Here is a 20090-nt window from a genome sequence, read left to right as displayed (position 1 = left end):
TACATTGTTGTGCCCCTGGCCTGAGAGGATGGAAGTTCCCTTTGTAGCTAGATGTAGAAGGCTAATGTTAACTAGCTAACGTTGCCCAAGAATGGAAGTTAGGCTAGAGAGCAAGAATTTTAGCCAGGTAGCCTAGGACATTAAAAAATAAATACTTTACTGTATGACAGAGTGATAGACCGTTTCGTCAACTTGAAAGAGAGGAGGATGGCATTGGTGTTTCTCTACAAGTAGGGTGAGTCAACATGTTTTTCTACTTGCACAAACGCATGTGCACGCACACACACATGCGCACTCAAACAGAAATCAGAACCATGGGCAGCCACATCATATTTAGCTTATGTTGATTGGACTAAATTGTTTTTGGTATCGTTTAGTTGTGACTGTATTAGACTAAGCAGAGGTGATTTGTGGGTGTTGAAATGTTGAAGTTGAAATGGTCCTAGAATAGTGGAGGCAGCTTCTGTTTTCTTTGAGACTTGCGGTAACTGTCTGTTGTTCTAAATTAATAGTTGTTTAGTGGTCTGCACATTTCGGATACATTAACTTGCTTGGCCATGCTGTAGGTGATGTAACGGTCTGTTACTGTACATGCAATATTCTTTGTGTACTTCACTGGACAGAGGTTACTATCTGGTTTTGTGATAAAACATAGGTGTGGTTGAATTTATTCTGCCACTGTGTCTTCTTATTATCTTGGCCTTTAGGCCTATATATCATAGTTGCAAAGCATAGGAATTAACAGGTTATAGAGCAAACAACGCAATTATCACAACACAGGTTGTAATGTGGCTTGAAATCATCATCACATCTGGTTGGCAAGCATGTGAATGGTTTGTGTCTGGAGTGTATAGTAGATGAAATGGTGGAACATGTTATATTGTTGTATGTTGAAGAGAGGTGAAAGGCTATGGTTATTGAGTTTGGAAAGGGATTTTAGAAGTTAGTAGGGCTCTTTTTTCTCAGAAGTAATGAGTCAGGTAGAAGGATTTAGAAATGTGGAGCTTGTGTTGTAAACCGTGATTGACCACACACTCCAGCACAGTAAGTGGCGGCATGCACCTTTAACGTTTGTTTGCCGCCATTATATCATAGAACAAGAAGGAGAAGGTCAAAGTTGATTTTGCCCATGTGTGTCGCTGTTGCTGCCTGCAGTGATAGCTATCTAGCTTGTAAAGGGTTTCTTGCATTTTTGTTTCAGATTGTACAGCTGTCGTAAATGGATTAACTGCCAAAGTTGTGCTATAAGCAAGACGTGTATTTAACGATTTTTCGTGGATCACACGTGAGTCTCCTGCAAAGGATTGTTCCTATTTATTGCTGGTCATGGTAGCTAGTTAGCTGGCTAGGTAGCAAACCATAGGCAATTTGTATTTATTGTGTGAGGAAGCTAGTTTGCCTAGCTGAATCGGTAACGATAGCTATCTGGCTCCTATTTAGATCTTCAGAACTTAAAACATTATTATATGTCATTAAATTAACACTTGAGGAATTATGAATATTTGTCCACCAGTGTTGCGTATCAGAAGCAACAGTAAACCTAATTGAACGAAATGATCTGACTACTTTGGAAGAAGGTCAAATTAAGAGAATCCATATTGTTGTGGTGTTCTAATGTTCGTAAACTTTCATGTAATGATGACCATTAGCTCCTCCTCCTCCAGGCAGGAAGTCATGTAGATCTGAAATGATTGGATATGTTGTCTGTAGTGATTCTAGAGTACCTAGGGATAAGGGTCTAGGTATCGATTTCAGCCTTAAGCCCACGGCTGGATTTCATTTTAGAAGGTTGTTCCCTCCGTTCTGGTCTCCTTCACTCCCCTTCTCATAGGATTTTTTTAGATATGAAGTGATTTATTAGGTTAAAGGAACAGGGTGGAAACTAGCTCTTAGCTCACTCACAATACTATCCCTTTAACTAGCTATCTGTGTTTTCACCAGGTTGGCTTTACAAGTGTGCAGGGATCCGGTGGATGATGAGTGAAGAAGGGTCAGGAAATATGCTGATCAAGCCACTAAAACGAGTGGAGGAAGGAAATGGAGAGTCGGGTGAGAATGGACACATCAGAAAGAAGCTGAAGTCTGTAGAACCAACTGGCAATGAGAGGAAACACCCCAAAAGAAAAGTGGTCCTGCTTTTGGCATATTCAGGCAAAGGTTACTACGGTATGCAGGTTGGTATTAATCTTAATATTTTCATAAAGGGATGATTTAATAAAAATAGCTAGTCCTCCATTTAGGTGCAGCTTTCTAAATATACTGAACACAAATATAAACTCAACATGTTGGTTTCATGAGCTGAAATAAACGATCCCAGGAATTTTCCATACGGACATTTGTTTACAACCATATTAGTGAGCATTTCTCTTTTGCCAAGATAATCCATCCACCTGACATATCAAGATGCTTATGAAACGTTTGATCATTACACAGGTGCACCTTGTGCTATCGACAATAAAAGGCCACTCTAAATTGTGCATTTGTATGTGCCTATGTGCATTTGTATGTGCACTTGTATGTGCACTATGTGCACTGATCTCTTGGCTACATAGCTGATGCACGCTGGACTGTCCATTAATCACGGTACTCCATTCTGCTTGCTTGTTTTATCTGTTGGCCCCGTTGCCTAGTCTACGCCATTTTACCTGCTGTTGTTGTGCTAGCTGATTAGCTGTTGTCTCACCTACTGTTTTAGCTAGCTTTCCCAATTCAACACCTGTGATTACTGTATGCCTCGCTGTATGTCTCTCTCAAATGTCAATATGCCTTGTATACTGTTGTTCAGGTTAGTTATCATTGTTTTAGTTCACAATGGAGCCCCTAGTTCCACTCTTCATACCCCTGATAACTCCTTTGTCCCACCTCCCACACATGCGGTGACCTCACCCATTACTACCAGCATGTCCAGAGATACAACCTCTCTCATCATCACCCAGTGCCTGGGCTTACCTCCGCTGTACCCGCACCCCACCATACCCCTGTCTGCGCATTATGCCCTGAATATATTCTACCATGCCCAGAAACCTGCTCCTCTTATTCTCTGTCCCCAACGCTCTAGGCGACCAGTTTTGATAGCCTTTAGCCGCACCCTCATACTACTCCTTCTCTGTTCCGCGGGTGATGTGGAGGTAAACCCAGGCCCTGCAAGTCCCCAGGCACCCTCATTTGTTAACTTCTGTGATCGAAAAAGCCTTGGTTTCATGCATGTCAACATCAGAAGCCTCCTCCCTAAGTTTGTCTTACTCACTGCTTTAGCACACTCTGCTAACCCTGATGTCCTTGCTGTGTCTGAATCCTGGCTCAGGAAGGCCACCAAAAATTCAGAGATTTCCATACCCAACTATAACATCTTCCGTCAAGATAGAACTGCCAAAGGGGGAGGAGTTGCAGTTTACTGCAGAGATAGCCTGCAAAGTAATGTCATACTTTCCAGGTCCATACCCAAACAGTTCGAACTACTAATTTTGAAAATTACTCTCTCCAGAAATAAGTCTCTCACGGTTGCCGCCTGCTACCGACCCCCCTCAGCTCCCAGCTGTGCCCTGGACACCATTTGTGAATTGATCGCCCCCCATCTAGCTTCAGAGTTTGTTCTGTTAGGTGACCTAAACTGGGATATGCTTAACACCCCGCCAGTCCTACAATCTAAGCTAGATGACCTCAATCTCACACAAATCATCAAGGAACCCACCAGGTACAACCCTAACTCTGTAAACAAGGGCACCCTCATAGACGTCATCCTGACCAACTGGCCCTCCAAATACACCTCCGCTGTCTTCAACCAGGATCTCAGCGATCACTGCCTCATTGCCTGTATCCGCTACGGAGCCGCAGTCAAACGACCACCCCTCATCACTGTCAAACGCTCCCTAAAACACTTCTGTGAGCAGGCCTTTCTAATCGACCTGGCCCGGGTATCCTGGAAGGACATTGACCTCATCCCGTCAGTTGAGGATGCCTGGTCATTCTTTAAAAGTAACTTCCTCACCATTTTAGATAAGCATGCTCCGTTCAAAAAATGCAGAACTAAGAACAGATACAGCCCTTGGTTCACCCCAGACCTGACTGCCCTCGACCAGCACAAAAACATCCTGTGGCGGACTGCAATAGCATCGAATAGTCCCCGTGATATGCAACTGTTCAGGGAAGTCCGGAATCAATACACGCAGTCAGTCAGGAAAGCTAAGGCCAGCTTCTTCAGGCAGAAGTTTGCATCCTGTAGCTCCAACTCCAAAAAGTTCTGGGACACTGTGAAGTCCATGGAGAACAAGAGCACCTCCTCCCAGCTGCCCACTGCACTGAGGCTAGGTAACACGGTCACCACTGATAAATCCATGATTATCGAAAACATCAATAAGCATTTCTCAACGGCTGGCCATGCCTTCCGCCTGGCTACTTCAACCTCGGCCAACAGCTCCGCTCCCCCCGCAGCTCCTCGCCCAAGCCTCTCCAGGTTCTCCTTTACCCAAATCCAGATAGCAGATGTTCTGAAAGAGCTGCAAAACCTGGACCCGTACAAATCAGCTGGGCTTGACAATCTGGACCCTCTATTTCTGAAACTATCTGCCACCATTGTCGCAACCCCTATTACCAGCCTGTTCAACCTCTCTTTCATCTCGTCTAAGATCCCCAAGGATTGGAAAGCTGCCGCAGTCATCCCCCTCTTCAAAGGGGGAGACACCCTGGACCCAAACTGTTACAGACCTATATCCATCCTGCCCTGCCTATCTAAGGTCTTCGAAAGCCAAGTCAACAAACAGGTCACTGACCATCTCGAATCCCACCGTACCTTCTCCGCTGTGCAATCTGGTTTCCGAGCCGGTCATGGGTGCACCTCAGCCACACTCAAGGTACTAAACGACATCATAACCGCCATCGATAAAAGACAGTACTGTGCAGCCGTCTTCATCGACCTTGCCAAGGCTTTCGACTCTGTCAATCACCATATTCTTATCGGCAGACTCAGTAGCCTCGGTTTTTCGGATGACTGCCTTTGCCTGGTTCACCAATTACTTTGCAGACAGAGTTCAGTGTGTCAAATCGGAGGGCATGCTGTCCGGTCCTCTGGCAGTCTCTATGGGGGTGCCACAGGGTTCAATTCTCGGGCCGACTCTTTTCTCTGTGTATATCAATGATGTTGCTCTTGCTGCGGGCGATTCCCTGATCCACCTCTACGCAGACGACACCATTCTATATACTTTCGGCCCGTCTTTGGACACTGTGCTATCTAACCTCCAAACAAGCTTCAATGCCATACAACACTCCTTCCGTGGCCTCCAACTGCTCTTAAACGCTAGTAAAACCAAATGCATGCTTTTCAACCGGTCGCTGCCTGCACCCGCATGCCCGACTAGCATCACCACCCTGGATGGTTCCGACCTAGAATATGTGGACGTCTATAAGTACCTAGGTGTCTGGCTAGACTGCAAACTCTCCTTCCAGACTCATATCAAACATCTCCAATCGAAAATCAAATCAAGAGTCGGCTTTCTATTCCGCAACAAAGCCTCCTTCACTCAAGCCGCCAAGCTTACCCTAGTAAAACTGACTATCCTACCGATCCTCGACTTCGGCGATGTCATCTACAAAATGGCTTCCAACACTCTACTCAGCAAACTGGATGCAGTCTATCACAGTGCCATCCGTTTTGTCACCACTGCGACTTGTATGCTCTAGTCGGCTGGCCCTCGCTACATATTCGTCGCCAGACCCACTGGCTCCAGGTCATCTACAAGTCTATGCTAGGTAAAGCTCCGCCTTATCTCAGCTCACTGGTCACGATGGCAACACCCATCCGTAGCACGCGCTCCAGCAGGTGTATCTCACTGATCATCCCTAAAGCCAACACCTCATTTGGCCGCCTTTCGTTCCAGTACTCTGCTGCCTGTGACTGGAACGAATTGCAAAAATCGCTGAAGTTGGAGACTTTTATCTCCCTCACCAACTTCAAACATCAGCTATCTGAGCAGCTAACCGATCGCTGCAGCTGTACATAGTCTATTGGTAAATAGCCCACCCTTTTCACCTACCTCATCCCCATACTGTTTTTATTTATTTACTTTTCTGCTCTTCTGCACACCAATATCTCTACCTGTACATGACCATCTGATCTTTTATCACTCCAGTGTTAATCTGCAAAATTGTAATTATTTGCCTACCTCCTCATGCCTTTTGCACACATTGTATATAGACCCCCCCTTTGTTTTCTACTGTGTTATTGACTTGTTAATTGTTTACTCCATGTGTAACTCTTTGTTGTATGCTCACACTGCTATGCTTTATCTTGGCCAGGTCGCAGTTGCAAATGAGAACTTGTTCTCAACTAGCCTACCTGGTTAAATAAAGGTGAAATAAAAAATAAAAATAAAAAAAATATTTAAAAAATTGTCACACAATACAATGCCACAGATGTCTCAGGTTTTGAGGGATCGTGCAATTAGCATGCTGACTGCAGGAATGTCCACCAGAGCTGTTGCCAGAGAATTTTTATCTTCATTTTGCTACCATTGGCAATGCGTCCAACCGGCCTCACAACAGCAGACCATGTGTAACCACTCTAGCCCAGGACCTCCACATCTGGCATCTTCACTTGTGAGATTGTCTGAGACCAGCCACCCAGACAGCTGATGAAACAGGAGTATTTCTGTCTGCAATAAAGCCTTTCTGTGGGGAAAAACATTCTGATTGGCTGGGCCTGACTCACCAGTGGGGGGTTCTATGCCCACCCTTGGCTGCGCCCCTGCCGAATCATGTGAAATCTATAGATTAGGCCCTCATTTCAATTGACTGATTTCCTTATATGAACTGTAACTCAGTAAAATCGTTGAAATTGTTGCATGTTGCGTTTAGATGTACTTAATCGGCTGTGTTTTGTGTTTCAGAGAAATGCTGGATCCTCCCAGTTCAAAACCATTGAGGATGAGCTGGTCACGGCACTGATTAAGTCTGGGTGCATCCCAGACAACCATGGAGATGACATGAAAAAAATGTCGTTCCAAAGATGTGCGAGAACAGACAAGGTATGGGAGGCAAGCATGGAAAGGCTTTGTAGCTGTCTGCCCAAATGCATCCCTTGAGCAAGTATCCTTACATTTGTTTTATACCTGAAGAAATTAAATGCACAGGAAAAGACATATACTTTGTGTGGCCTCAAACACTAATTCATTGTTATTACCTTGCTTTGTGATCAGCTTAATTTGTTTTCTGTCAGGGTGTTTCTGCAGCAGGTCAAGTGGTCTCTCTAAAACTGTGGATGATTGAAGACGTGATGGAGAAGATCAACTCCAATCTTCCACCACAGATCAGAGTGCTGGGTGAGATCGCACTGCTTCCTGTCAAATGTGTTGGAGACAAGCCTAAAACCGTCACAAAGCAGCCTATGGTTCTTGTATAAAGACTAGGAGGTCTTGGTGGTCCCTTTTGGGAAGTAATTGATTCAAGGTGTTATGTGAAAATGTGTTGGACATGCACTGACAATGCAATGTTGTTTGTCCAATGCTGTTTATTCTGCCTATTGGCTTGAACATATAATAAAAACAATTTATATAAAAAATTAAACTTTAAAGACAAGAACGGTTTAGTTACCAATGTTGTTCTGCATCGTTTGTGATCTTTTGTCCCTATAGGTCTGAAACGAGTGACTGGGGGCTTCAATTCTAAAAACAGTTGTGATGCCCGCACATACTCCTACATGCTCCCCACTGTGGCCTTCTCCCCAAAGGACTATTACACCAACAATTCCGCTGCATTCCGCCTTGAGCCAGAGACACTGCAGAGAGTAAACCAGCTGTTTGGCAGCTACAAGGGCACCCATAACTTTCACAACTTCACCTCCCAGAAGGCCGCGCGTGACCCCAGCGCCCGCCGCTACATCACAGAGATGTCCTGTGGCGAGCCCTTTGTGCGTGGCGGCGCCGAGTTCGCAGAGATTACTGTGCGTGGCCAGAGCTTCATGATGCATCAGATCCGGAAGATGATCGGCCTGGTGATAGCTGTGGTGAAGGGCTATTCGGGGGACGAAGTGTTAAAGCGAAGCTGGGGTGAGGAGAAAGTGGACGTGCCCAAAGCCCCTGGCCTGGGCCTGGTGCTGGAGAAGGTGCACTTTGACAGGTACAACAAGCGCTTTGGTGGGGACGGCCTCCATGAGTGCCTGGAGTGGACTGAAGAGGAGCAGGCCATCTTGGCTTTCAAGGAGGAGCACATCTACCCCAGCATTGTGGAGACAGAGTGCAAGGAAGGGTCCATGGCTAGCTGGATGGCCACACTGCCCATACATGACTTTGAGGCAACTGCAACAGGAGCGCAGGATAAGGATAGGGAGCAGGTGGGTGAATACAACACAATTATATATTTGCCAGTTCAATTATCAGTGGTTCTTTGTCCTACAAAATGTTTAACATTATTAGATGAATCATCAACTATAAGCACTTAACACCCAGACCTCATAAAACCTGCTGTGTTTTTGGGAGGTGCCATCACCCTCCCTTTTTTGAAACTCATAAAACCATTTTCCATTTTCAGGATGATGAGGAGGGTAATAGATCAGATTCTGCACTTTGAAGTCTCTGGCAAGTGGAAAGACACCTTTTGCTTTGCTGTATCTCAAGAATGAGCTTTTGTTTTGCTATGGAAATGCATTGTCAGTAATGCCACTGATTTACTCAATAATGAAGACATTTTAATAAACATTTTTGTTATTTTTAAACCATTGTGTGAATCCTTTCTAGTAAAATCTTTGTAACACATTTTATTTGTAAGGATTTGTTAGTTGGATGTGTTTCATGAAACAAACACAAATTGATAAGACATGTAGGTCTAAGACAGGATGCAATGATAGGAATGATGGTGTTTTATAAAGCTTTCAATTTGTTTTGGAGTGTCACATGTAAATTATGGAAGTACATTTGTTATAGTACAGCTAGAATATTTATTTTAGATATTTGGCCAGGCCCAGCACAGTATACACGCCGACCGCAAGGGGGCGAAATTAGAACGTAAAGGACGTCAACACTACCCTCATCTGGGGGAAAAATGGCGGCTTCCAAGAGGTGCAACGTGAGTTCGGAAAACTTAACCGTAAATGATGTGAAAACACCGAAAATAGACATCAACGGTAAAGTAGATCTGATTATTCAGAGCAAGAAACATGCCAACGATGTGTTCGACGTTCTTGAGTATCTTCAGGTATGTAACTTAACATAAACGGTCTAATGTGCGTGTTCAATGTTAGCTTTGCCTCTTGGTTTTGGAAAGCTAGCCCCCCCCCCCCCCCCCCCCCCATATTTGGCCCCATGGTTCTCATGGTGATTGACGATATATATTACATACCAATGCACATTCTCCCCACTTTCATCCTCAGTCGGAGAAAGAGAAGAACGTTGTTTGTGCGATTGATGGATGTACTAAACTGTTCAGCACGTTGTTGGAGAGGGGAGAGCTGTATGTTGGGAAACTGCCCAAAGAAGAGTTGTTGATTGGTGGTGAGTATCAGTTTTGCTCTGCAACTCCAGATCTGGCAACCAGAAAAAAGGTATACTAAAAATATATAACCGCAACGAGAAACAATGAACAATTTTACTGAGTAACAGTTCACATAAGGAAATTAGTCAATTGAAATAAATTAATTATGGTCTAATCTATGGATTTCACATGACTGGGCAGGGGCCAGAAAAGGCTTTATTGCAGACAAAAATACTCCTCGGTTTCATCAGCTGTCTGGGTAGCTGGTCTCAGACTATCCCGCAGGTGAAGAAGCCGGATGTAGAGGTCCTGGGCTGGCGTGGTTACACGTGGTTGTGAAGCCGGTTGGACGTACTGCCAAATTCTCTAAAACAACGTTTGAGGCAGCTTATGGTAGAGAAATGAACCTTCAGTTCTCTGGCTACAGCTCTGGTGGACATTCCTGCAGTCGACATGCCAATTGCATGCTCCCTCAACTTGAGACAGCTGTGGCATTGTGACAAAACTGCACATTTCAGAGTGTCCTTTTATTGTCCCCAGCACAAGGTGCACCTGTATATAACGATCATGCTGTTTAATCAGCTTATTGATATGCCACTCCTGTCAGGTGGATGGATTATCTTGAGACAGGAGAAATGCTCACTAACAGGGATGTAAACAAATTTGTTCACACAATTTGGGAGAATATTTTTTTCTGTGTGTGTGTATGAATCATATCTGGGATCTTTTATTTCAGCTCATTTCAAAAAAAAATTATTTCACCTTTATTTAACCAGGTAGGCCAGTTGAGAACAAGTTCTCATTTACAACTGCGATCTGGCCAAGATAAAGCAAAGCAGTTCGACACATATAGCAACACAGAGTTACACATGGAGTAAAACAAACATACAGTCAATAATACAGTAGAAAAATAAGTCTATATACAATGTGAGAAAATGAGGTGAGATAAGGGAGGTGAAGGCAATAAATAGTCCATGGTGGCAAAGTAAATACAATATAGCAATTAATACACGGGTAGATTTGACAGATGAGTGTGCACCGTTGAAATACTGGGGTGCAAAATAAATCAATACAGTAGGGGAAGAGGTAGTTATTTGTACAATTTATAGATGGGCTATGTACAGATGTTGTGAGCTGCTCTGACAGCTGGTGCTGAAAGCTAGTGAAAGCTCATGAAACATGGGACCAGCACTTTACATGTTGCGTTTTATATTTTTCTTCAGTATTTTTGCGGCATTTCCTCACCAAGTATAAGGACAACGTATGTAGTCTGTTTGGGAAAGTCTTTTGTTCAGTTACATCTATAGAGTTAGACTTTGCAAAAAAATATATATATACCTTTAGGTGTCTTGTATCTCTATGTTGCTTGGGCCTCAGGCTATGCTGGTGACTGACTTTTTGTGTCCTGGCAGGTGATCGCAGTGCGGATGAGAAGTACTGCATGTTCATGCGCCACCGATACAACGGTTGTTTGGAGCTGCTGCTGGAGCACATCAGCCATGAATCATACCAGATTAAGGTGAGTTACTTTTTTGTCAACACCAAAAGTTCATTGTTAGGGCCAGGAGGGAAGACTGGCCTGGTTCCAGATCAGTTTGAACTCTTGCCTACTCCTTATCACTCAATTTCATAAGACGTTTACGAGAGAACAGAAACACTGGCAACCAGGCTAAGAAAACTCTGGGCCCTAGTTAGTCCCAATTGTGGCTCATAGGGGAAAAAACAACTAAATGTCCCTTGTCGGTCACGAATGTTGTATAAAATTATATTTGAACATACTCTGCCGATTGGCCATCAGGTTTGTCCTTCAGTGGGTTGAAATTTGACACAAAATATCCACAGGAAACTATTATTAAAAGGACTTCAAAACGCAAGTCTCAGTCTGTGGCGATCGAGAGTTGTTTGCTCTTGACCTAAAGCACGTGCACAAGACGGAAGTACATGCACTTAATGCATTCATACTAACTGAAGTCTTGCAGGTGTTTACATGGTTTTGCACATGTGCTCGGGGTATACATTTCAACAGCAGTACTGGCACTCTAAAAAGTCTGGTAAGTAATACTTTCCTGTGGATATTTTGTCAAAAATGTTGACCCACTAAAGGACCAACTGCACAGACAACCGTTTAAGTAAGTTAAAATGTTATTTTATTTAACATTCTGGCTTGTAATTAAACTTTTTGCAGTGCTGTATACCAGTAATTGGTATCTCAGTCTGATTTTACATCCTAGAATAAAAGGTCAGCTGCTTCATAAGTTCTGATTTATTAGGGCCTGGTGTTTTTCTGGGGTCTGGTCACACGGTAAAGAAAAACCATTGGTCCTAATCATTAGTGACGTGTGCTGTGTGTGTGTGAAATGTACTCATTTTAAATGAAGGATTTAGTCAAATGTTGTGTGTTTGGGCTGACGATGCCATTTATTCCGATGCAGGAGAGTGCCCTGTGTGCACTGATGCAGTTTGCCTCCATGGAAGGAAAGTTCCCCCTCCAAGACTTGGACTGGAGTGAACACTACAGCTTCCCAAGAGAACTCATCCAGGTAGGGGTTTCAATTAAATACTGTACTACATGTTAGTTGCCTGGTGCAAATGTTGCACAATGTAAACTGTCATAAGGGTGCATCTGCGCACCAAAGATGCCAGTTTGAAACTGAACCGCCTGTATTTATGCCATTTATGAGCCGCTTTTATTCAAAGCAACTTAGTCATGTGTGCAGACATTGTTAGTATGGGTGGCACCAGCGGGAATCGATCCCACAATCCTTGGCGTTACAAGCGCCACGCTCCACCAACTAACCCACACCTGTTACATTGAGATTCTGTCTGTAACGATCCGTTGCTCTGTGAACAGGCAGTGGTGGAGCGGCTGCTCTCTCAGAACGAGGATATGGCGCTTCTCATCTCCAGATTTCAGGAGTACCTGGATATGGAGGATGTGCGTTATTACGTCATGAGCTCTGTCCGTGACAACGTGGGCAGGGTGATGGACAAAACCAAAGGGGTAAGCCCCGCCAGGACTGGTGTCTGTTTGGAGGTTCTAAATGAGATGGTGTATTGTAACTTGTTTAGGTGTTTGTTCTATAGCAGTTATGTATTTTTAACATTCTTCACTATTTTGTCTTTAATCACCTCAGTTGACTTGTGCTCCACGCCTTAGCTCAAGTGTTGGGCTGTCATATCTGACTGATGTTGTTTGTTTAGAATGGTCTTGTCTTGTCTCTTCAGGCAGTGATGCCCATTTACCAGAACAACGTGTTCACACTGCTGTCCAATATCAACATGCCTAGCCAGGAGTCAGAACTCACCAACTACCTGGTCAAACAGGAAGGTCAGCCTGCTGTTTTGCTCTTATTCTATATATTAAAATGAAAACAATGCATTTTTAGTAACTTGTGTGGAACATGTTCTTAAAATTGTCCATATTATTCAATGGGGAAGGTGCATAAAGATGGAGGCCCCCATGTACTTAGCACAAATGCTTAGTTCGCCATATTGTACATTGCTCAGTTTTTTTACAGCATTAGCACAGTATACATGGCCCGAACTCTAGCTCCAAGACAGTAGCAATTTGAAAAATCAAAAAAGTAAATTGTGCTGGTTTACTGGTACATTGAACCATGTCGTGCGCCGTAATTTAAGAACTCTGTGGGTAGTGTTAAAAACAATGATGTCATTTCTGAATTCCTTCATCTTTATGCACCATCACCATTGTTGTGCAAAGGTGCCATTAAATTATCCGAGTGGCTGAGTTGCCAAATTCTCTGGATGCCTCTTCAGCTAAACACCTGAAGCTTCTGTGTATGCTTGGGATTCTCTACGCACAGATGTGTTTTAGCTGCTCAGGAGCGATGATCGGACGTCTTTGTCTGGTGTAGCCGGCAACCTTCGACATGTTGTAGAAAATATGATTTAACAAACTTTGTCTGTTGTAACAGTAGGTTATTATAAAACGTAAGCACAACAGACAGGCAGTCTAAATAGCGATTTCATGTTATTTTTTCATCGTCATTGCAAACATTGGCGAAGCAGACAGGCAGTCAAAGTTGTAGTGTTTTTTTTGGGGGGGGGGGGGGGGGTACGTGAGAAATGTGAAGGGAGGGTGAGCAGCAGCTACGGAGAAAAGGGTGTGCGTAAAATAACACATACACAGAATGGGATTCGGTTCTTTAGCTCTGGGGAAGAAGCTTCCAGACTTCCTTCTGTTGCTCAGCCTTAACTTATTGTGTGATTGTTTGTCGCTTGGTTAATTTTACAGCTAAACATGAAGACTGGAAAGCAGCCAAACTAAAAGTAAGCAAAGCACCCTATCATCTGGAGAAAACATGCTTTTTGTGTCTCATGATTTGAAGTATTGCTATAACTGTGAATGTAATGATTCTCTCCTTCCCATCAGGAACACAAGCGTACCTTTGAGCGGTTGTGGCTCGGGTTTCTGAAGTACAAGGTATAAGATCCACTTTAACATACAGACCACCTTTGAACTTGTCTTTTGTTCCAGTCTAGAGTCCCAGATTTTCAGTCATGTCTTTCATACCCTGTAGTTGCCCAGCAACATGTACAAGAAAGTGCTGGTGATCCTCCATGACTCCATCCTGCCCCACATAAGCAATCCCACACTGATGATCGACTTCTTGACTGCAGCCTATGATGTTGGTGAGTTGAGTTTCCATAGTTTGTCACCTATAGAACAATCTGACTAGATGCCACACTGTACTGAAAGAGAAGAGTACTACGAGAAATATATTATTTGTGGTGTACTGTAACCATAAGTGTGTTAGAACTTCTGTAATACAGCCATACTCATCACCCACAGTGGCATTCTGTGTAGCTTTATTTTGTACGACTGGGAAAGTTAATTCCTTGTATATTGTTTTTTCTGTGTCTGTACAGGAGGGGCAATCAGTCTGCTGGCTCTCAATGGCCTGTTTGTGCTCATCCATCAGCACAACCTGTGAGTATTCCACACTCTTAGTGCAGAAGGTACTGAACCAGCAAACATTGTCTTCCTCAGCTTCTGAAGGTTTAGGTTTTTGCATTGGATGCAAACTATTTAAACAGAGGTAGACATTACCCACTATCATAGGAACAAAAAAAAACTGGTCCTAGCTATTGAATATTTTAAAGTTGGAGTTACTTTCCCTCAACACTAGAGTCATGTGACTATTCTAGTAATAACCGTTTAAGTGTGTGCCTGTGTGTTTGCAGAGATTATCCCGATTTCTACAAGAAGTTGTACAGCCTGCTGGAGCCCTCTGTTTTCCATGTGAAGTACAGAGCACGCTTCTTCCACTTAGCTAACCTCTTCCTCTCCTCCACGTAAGACCTCTCTGTCATGATCACTCCATTAACTATCGATGACTGGCATTTTATCATCACACTTTCTGTAAATCAGTTAACAGTTATCAACTATTTGTCCATGGTGTCTTTTCTTTCTCTTTCCAGTCACTTGCCAGTCTACTTGGTGGCAGCGTTTGCCAAGCGTCTGTCCCGCCTGGCCCTCACGGCGCCACCTGCTGTTCTGCTCATGGTACTGCCCTTCATCTGCAACCTGATCCGCCGCCACCCTGCCTGCCGAGTCCTCATTCACCGGCCTAGTGCAGCAGACGGTAAGTGTCCCCATTTCACCCCATACATTCACCTGTCTGGAGATGGGAATGAATTCATTTGATTATGATGATAATGTTGATGTGGTGGTTTGACATATAGGCTAGGTCTTAAAAGGGCTTTCCAATAGATAGGTTGTTTGACATGGCTTGTCATTTCCTGTGTGTTTGGACAGAAGCCTGTGATGACCCCTACCTGATGGAGGAGGAGGACCCCTCCCAGTGCCACGCCCTGGAGAGCAGCCTGTGGGAGATTCAGGTGTGTAGGGGTATCCAGAGAAACAAGAACATGATACATAGAGATGAACACAGCCAAACTCACTGTGCTCTTCACTTTCCCCTCCTGCTCTCCTGAGTGTAGACCCTGCAGAAGCATTACCACCCTGATGTGGCCACGGCTGCCATGGCAATCAACAAGCCACTGTCACAGCAGGAGGATGCCATCAGTGAGCTGCTGGAGCTATCCACCTATGAGGTGAGGTGACATGACCAAACTCTGAATGTCCTTTCGTCCACTTTTTGGTCCTCATGGTGATTCACATTCCCAAGTGGTTTTACTTTGTTGGTGAGGATATTAATCTCATTTGTAATGTCTTATCATTTGTTAGCATGTTACTTTGTCAGTGTATTGGTGTCTGTCACTGTAAATTGTGTGCATACATGTGTACATGCATGGCTTTGATCATGTTGTTGATGGAATGTGGCTCTGTGTCTATGCACACAGCTGATGGAGCGGGACCTGAAGCATAAGCAGAGCAAGACTGTGCCGCTGGAGTTTGACCCTGCCACCCAGCTGCTGCAGGGCTCTGGGGGGGTGGGGGTGCTGGGCCTGAACTTCTCTCTAGAGTAGAGACAAACAACCCCAGGACACTCGCACACCTAGCTCTCTGGACCTCACTATCTCTCCCCCATATCCCCTTTTCATTCCACATCCACGATTACATATTTCTGTTTGGAATTAGTTGTACCCCAATAAACCTTTCTAGAAAACTGTGAGCTGTGTTTATAATTTAGGCTTATTGTCAGATAAGATTTACAATGTTTTGTAGCTGTTGACTCATTGGTATGAATGTCTGCAGTCTCTGTGAGACTGATATAATTTTATACAGAATTGAAATACGGTTTGACATGGAGGGAGTAGCACTTGAAAGATACATTCACAACTCTGCATTATGTCTATAATGCATTCGAATGGGGGCATTGAGATAGAAAGTAAAGCAATGAATTTTAAAAAATGGCAGGAATCCACCTTGCTCACATTCGAGTATGTTCTACATTGGCCTCCGTAAGATTGCTCGGCATTCATTGGCTGATTGCATGACTTACTGTTAACGTCATTACGTTTTCTTGCGTAGCTGCTTCCTGAAGCCCAACACAGCAAAATAGACGATGGTAAGTGAAAATAAAGTAAATATTAGATTTTTTTACCTTGTTTATTTTTCGTGAACACTGCTTGTATGTGGATGTATGGACTAATTGCGTTGTGACCGTAAACTCGTATCTCTAGATCCCAGCATATAAAGCATGTTGGTCTGCTAGCTAGCCCGAGATGGATGAACGATGATCACATGACAAAAAAGTGGTCTGAATAACGCAGTACTGCTCAAATCAATCACCCTTTCAATATGCATTGGGTTCTACTTTAAATTTGTCATTGTCTGTGAATCTGTGTGATGAGATTGAGTTTGCTCGAGTAGCTAGCTAACGTTAGCTAATTTCCTTCTCCATGTCTCAGCTAGCAGGTGATTTCTTCATTTTCTCTGGTTGTTTAGCTACCACTGTCATTTCTCATGCCTCATCGCAGCAAGTTACGTATTTAAATTCAGTCATTTTAGTTTGATTTTAACTTTATGGACCTTTTGACATTTTGTGTCAGTGCACAAACCTAACGTTAGTGTTTGGTAGGGGCACTACTATAATCACTCACGCTATAGTTATGATCTTACTTGCAACCCACTAACAATTAAGGCTATCATCTATTGTCACCTTACTAACACTTATTTGTTTAGAATGTTTCCTTAATTTTTAATTTAAGTTTTCACTATTTTCCCACCTGGTTTTATTTGTTCCTTTCCTATCTTTGATCTTGCTTCATGTCAATCTCTCCACACACATCCTGCTTCCCACCCCTGTTACCCACCCTACCCCTTCTCCAATCTTCTTCTGCTCTGTATTCAGGCTGGTCACCAGGTAAGTGCATGCTCTCTGTGTTGGAACCTGTACTCTGCCTGTTCTACCTCTTCTGGAGGCTTGTTTTGCAGACTAATGGAGGGATGCCTGTCATCGTAACACCCCATACCTCGCTAAACTCTAAGGGTTAGCCTTATAATGATGTCCTGGTAATAAAGACATTTTCCATACTAACACACATACACACCAAGAATGTTGCCATGCATTCAGGTGAGGTTATTGAGCAATCTGTTTGATACATTTAGAGGCAACTCTAAAAACAAACTGTTATTTTGGGTACACACCCTTTGCTGGATGGTTGGTGATGTAGTATGACCTTTCTAATGTGTGATGTGGAAAAATAAATACGCCTTAATTATTTGTTCGTCGCTGTTCAGACAAACTGATATATCTGTGGGGATAGAGTATTCTGCGGAATGGGACAATAAGCTTTAGTCCTTGATCAAATTGGCAACAATCTTCTAATTACCATGGAGTATTGATATACCCTACTCGAGAACTTAGTTATCTTCCATCTCAAGGACCAAAGTTGTGGCATTTTTAAGATGAATTGAAATTCAATACGACAGACTAGTTGAACATTTGCAAGTCACATGTTGAATTTCATTTCCTGAGTTGAAATGCTATCTACTCCAAACTTGATGTCATCCTCCTAATGGACAGCCTACATTTTGTAAGTATGACAGAGCTCCCTCCTGTAACTGCCAACATATCTCATCTCTCCGTCTACTGTTTTGATGCCAGTTGGTCCTGGTGTTAGGTGACCTGCACATCCCCCACCGATGCAACACCCTACCAGCCAAGTTTAAGAAGCTGTTGGTGCCAGGCAAGATCCAGCACATCCTCTGTACAGGAAACCTCTGCACCAAGGAGAGCTATGACTACCTGAAGACACTGGCTGGGGACGTACACATTGTCAGGGGAGACTTTGATGAGGTTTTTATATCCGCTTTCCTTATGCTTTATTACATGATCCATTATATCAAAATGTATGTATAATCTTTTAATAGGTAAGGAAAGTGGATGAGCTGTGGTGTTTTCTGCCTTCTCTTCCCTATAGAACCTGAACTACCCGGAGCAGAAAGTGGTGACAGTAGGTCAGTTTAAGATCGGCCTGATCCATGGGCACCAGGTGATCCCCTGGGGGGACATGGCAAGCCTGGCCCTGCTGCAGAGGCAGCTCGACGTCGACATCCTCATCTCTGGACACACACACAAGTTTGAGGCCTTCGAAAACGAGAACAAGTTCTACATCAACCCTGGCTCAGCAACTGGAGCCTACAATGCACTGGAAAGGTAATGGTGGAATTTCTACAAATTAAGCCGTTCACATATTTATTGGGTCATTTAGCATATGTTTTTAAAGTGACTTGGTAAGTTGCTAACTACTAGCATTACACTGGTGTGTAAACATGAGCATTCCTCTCCCCTGTTTGGCCTCTCCTCAGCAACATCATCCCATCTTTTGTATTGATGGACATCCAAGCATCCACAGTGGTGACGTACGTATACCAGCTCATAGGAGATGACGTAAAAGTGGAGAGGATTGAGTACAAGAAATCCTAAACCCAAGGCTGAAAAGGAAGGGGTGCTGTCGTTCAGTGTATCGTTTCATTCCTGTCTACCTGCAGCTCCAACTACATAACCACAAAAAAAATGCTCTACCATAACTGTTTGCTAACTTAACTCTATAAAGAAATGTATATTTTATGTCATCCGCATTGGCATGTGTTCCACCCACCATGTGGTGTCTGTAAAAATAAATGTAAAAAATGCAATTGTCACACGCGTTTGCATAATGTCATTCAAATAAATATTTGGTGCCACTTTTTGAATTTTATGTATTGTCATGTAAAATGTCCTGTAAGTCCATGGCCTTTTATTTTCCTGTAGTGAGCCTTCTCTTACTAATTTCACCCACAATAAGAATCCCATTTCATTCTCAGCCACCTGTTCCTATTAAACTGTAAGACAAAGAAAACACTTTTAGGGATACTTCAGGATTTTGGCAATGAAGTATGCTAGCAGATACCCATAGACTTCCAGTCATTGCGCTAATACTAGTTAGCATTGGCTCACGAAACTTGACACAGAGACATAAAATGATATCCACAAGATCATCTGACTCTGGGGAAGTAGATAACAGGCCTCATTGCCAACATTCCAAAGTATCCCTTTAACACTTAAAGAAAATTACACCACATGTAAAAACACTGAAAACAAATGAGCGATGCAGTCATATGATTGAGAATAAGTCATCTTGCTCCCCCATAGACAGTGAGCTCATGCATTCACTCAGTCATCAGCCATTTAACTCCAGGTTGTCTTTTTATGAACACTGATAAAGGCACAGATGTAAGTATGGAGTAAACTACTATAGTCCTGCTTTTTGGATTTCCTGTCTTTCGACACAGAATAACCTGGTGATGTCCTGTAGGGTTAACCACAGGCAAAAAAAAGGACCGTTTTTGAGATTCTAAAAAAGTAAATGCCATACACCTCATTTGTTGATTGTGGATATTTGGTAGAATGGTTTTACCCATATGCCCTTTGGTCCACAATGTGGTCGAGGTGTGGTCTTGCTGTGAATTTTGGAATGATGTTAATTTGTCTCATGACTTAACATGGGTGTTCATCCAACCTCTGGATGCACATCTAGGACTCGGTCCTTCTCCCTTATGGAACCTACAAAAAAAATGTGAATCCTATGAGCACTTTTCTTATGCCTCAAACAGGTATGAACCACCAATCTTAAACATCATCATCATTGTAGTACTTCACTGTCCCCCAACCTCCTTGTAGGATGTGTCCACCATGGTTATAGAGTAACCCCTAGTT

General features: G+C 43.3%; 3 protein-coding genes across 7 annotated transcripts; all 3 read left to right on the top strand.

Annotated features, from left to right (window-relative positions):
- The first annotated feature begins 1110 nt into the window (after nucleotides 1–1110).
- Nucleotides 1111–8704, top strand: pus1 (pseudouridine synthase 1). 2 transcript variants are annotated; one of them, XM_020458323.2, is made up of 6 exons: nucleotides 1111–1285; nucleotides 1942–2174; nucleotides 6882–7019; nucleotides 7211–7313; nucleotides 7626–8323; nucleotides 8521–8704. In XM_020458323.2, the coding sequence occupies exons 2-6, from the start codon at nucleotides 1974–1976 to the stop codon at nucleotides 8557–8559; spliced, it is 1179 nt and encodes a 392-aa protein (XP_020313912.1). In that variant the 5' UTR covers nucleotides 1111–1285; nucleotides 1942–1973; the 3' UTR covers nucleotides 8560–8704. The 2 variants fall into 2 exon arrangements, with proteins under 2 accessions (XP_020313912.1, XP_031658389.1); XM_031802529.1 differs by lacking the exon at nucleotides 1111–1285 and adding an exon at nucleotides 1698–1788 and having other exon boundaries at nucleotides 8521–8698.
- Nucleotides 8705–8970: 266 nt separating this feature from the next.
- Nucleotides 8971–16058, top strand: noc4l (nucleolar complex associated 4 homolog). Its single transcript, XM_020458358.2, has 15 exons — nucleotides 8971–9183; nucleotides 9359–9479; nucleotides 10872–10978; nucleotides 11892–11999; nucleotides 12311–12460; nucleotides 12685–12787; nucleotides 13715–13749; nucleotides 13853–13903; nucleotides 14001–14112; nucleotides 14350–14410; nucleotides 14665–14775; nucleotides 14902–15065; nucleotides 15239–15321; nucleotides 15424–15537; nucleotides 15787–16058. The coding sequence occupies exons 1-15, from the start codon at nucleotides 9031–9033 to the stop codon at nucleotides 15910–15912; spliced, it is 1599 nt and encodes a 532-aa protein (XP_020313947.1). The 5' UTR covers nucleotides 8971–9030; the 3' UTR covers nucleotides 15913–16058.
- Nucleotides 16059–16323: 265 nt separating this feature from the next.
- Nucleotides 16324–19087, top strand: LOC109868582 (vacuolar protein sorting-associated protein 29). Of its 4 annotated transcripts, XM_020458239.2 has the most exons (5): nucleotides 16379–16454; nucleotides 17241–17252; nucleotides 17997–18188; nucleotides 18313–18548; nucleotides 18701–19087. In XM_020458239.2, exons 1-5 carry the CDS (start codon nucleotides 16452–16454, stop codon nucleotides 18816–18818), a joined length of 561 nt encoding a protein of 186 aa, XP_020313828.1. In that variant the 5' UTR covers nucleotides 16379–16451; the 3' UTR covers nucleotides 18819–19087. The 4 variants fall into 4 exon arrangements, 3 of the variants coding, with proteins under 3 accessions (XP_020313829.1, XP_020313828.1, XP_031658388.1); XM_020458240.2 differs by lacking the exon at nucleotides 17241–17252 and having other exon boundaries at nucleotides 16324–16454; XM_031802528.1 differs by lacking the exon at nucleotides 17241–17252 and having other exon boundaries at nucleotides 16437–16469.
- Nucleotides 19088–20090: the final 1003 nt, after the last annotated feature.

Source organism: Oncorhynchus kisutch, linkage group LG23 (assembly GCF_002021735.2).
Source record: "Oncorhynchus kisutch isolate 150728-3 linkage group LG23, Okis_V2, whole genome shotgun sequence".
NCBI classification, from domain to species: domain Eukaryota; kingdom Metazoa; phylum Chordata; class Actinopteri; order Salmoniformes; family Salmonidae; genus Oncorhynchus; species Oncorhynchus kisutch.
Note: the sequence above shows the minus strand (reverse complement) of the source record. Positions and strands in the feature narration are given on the sequence as shown.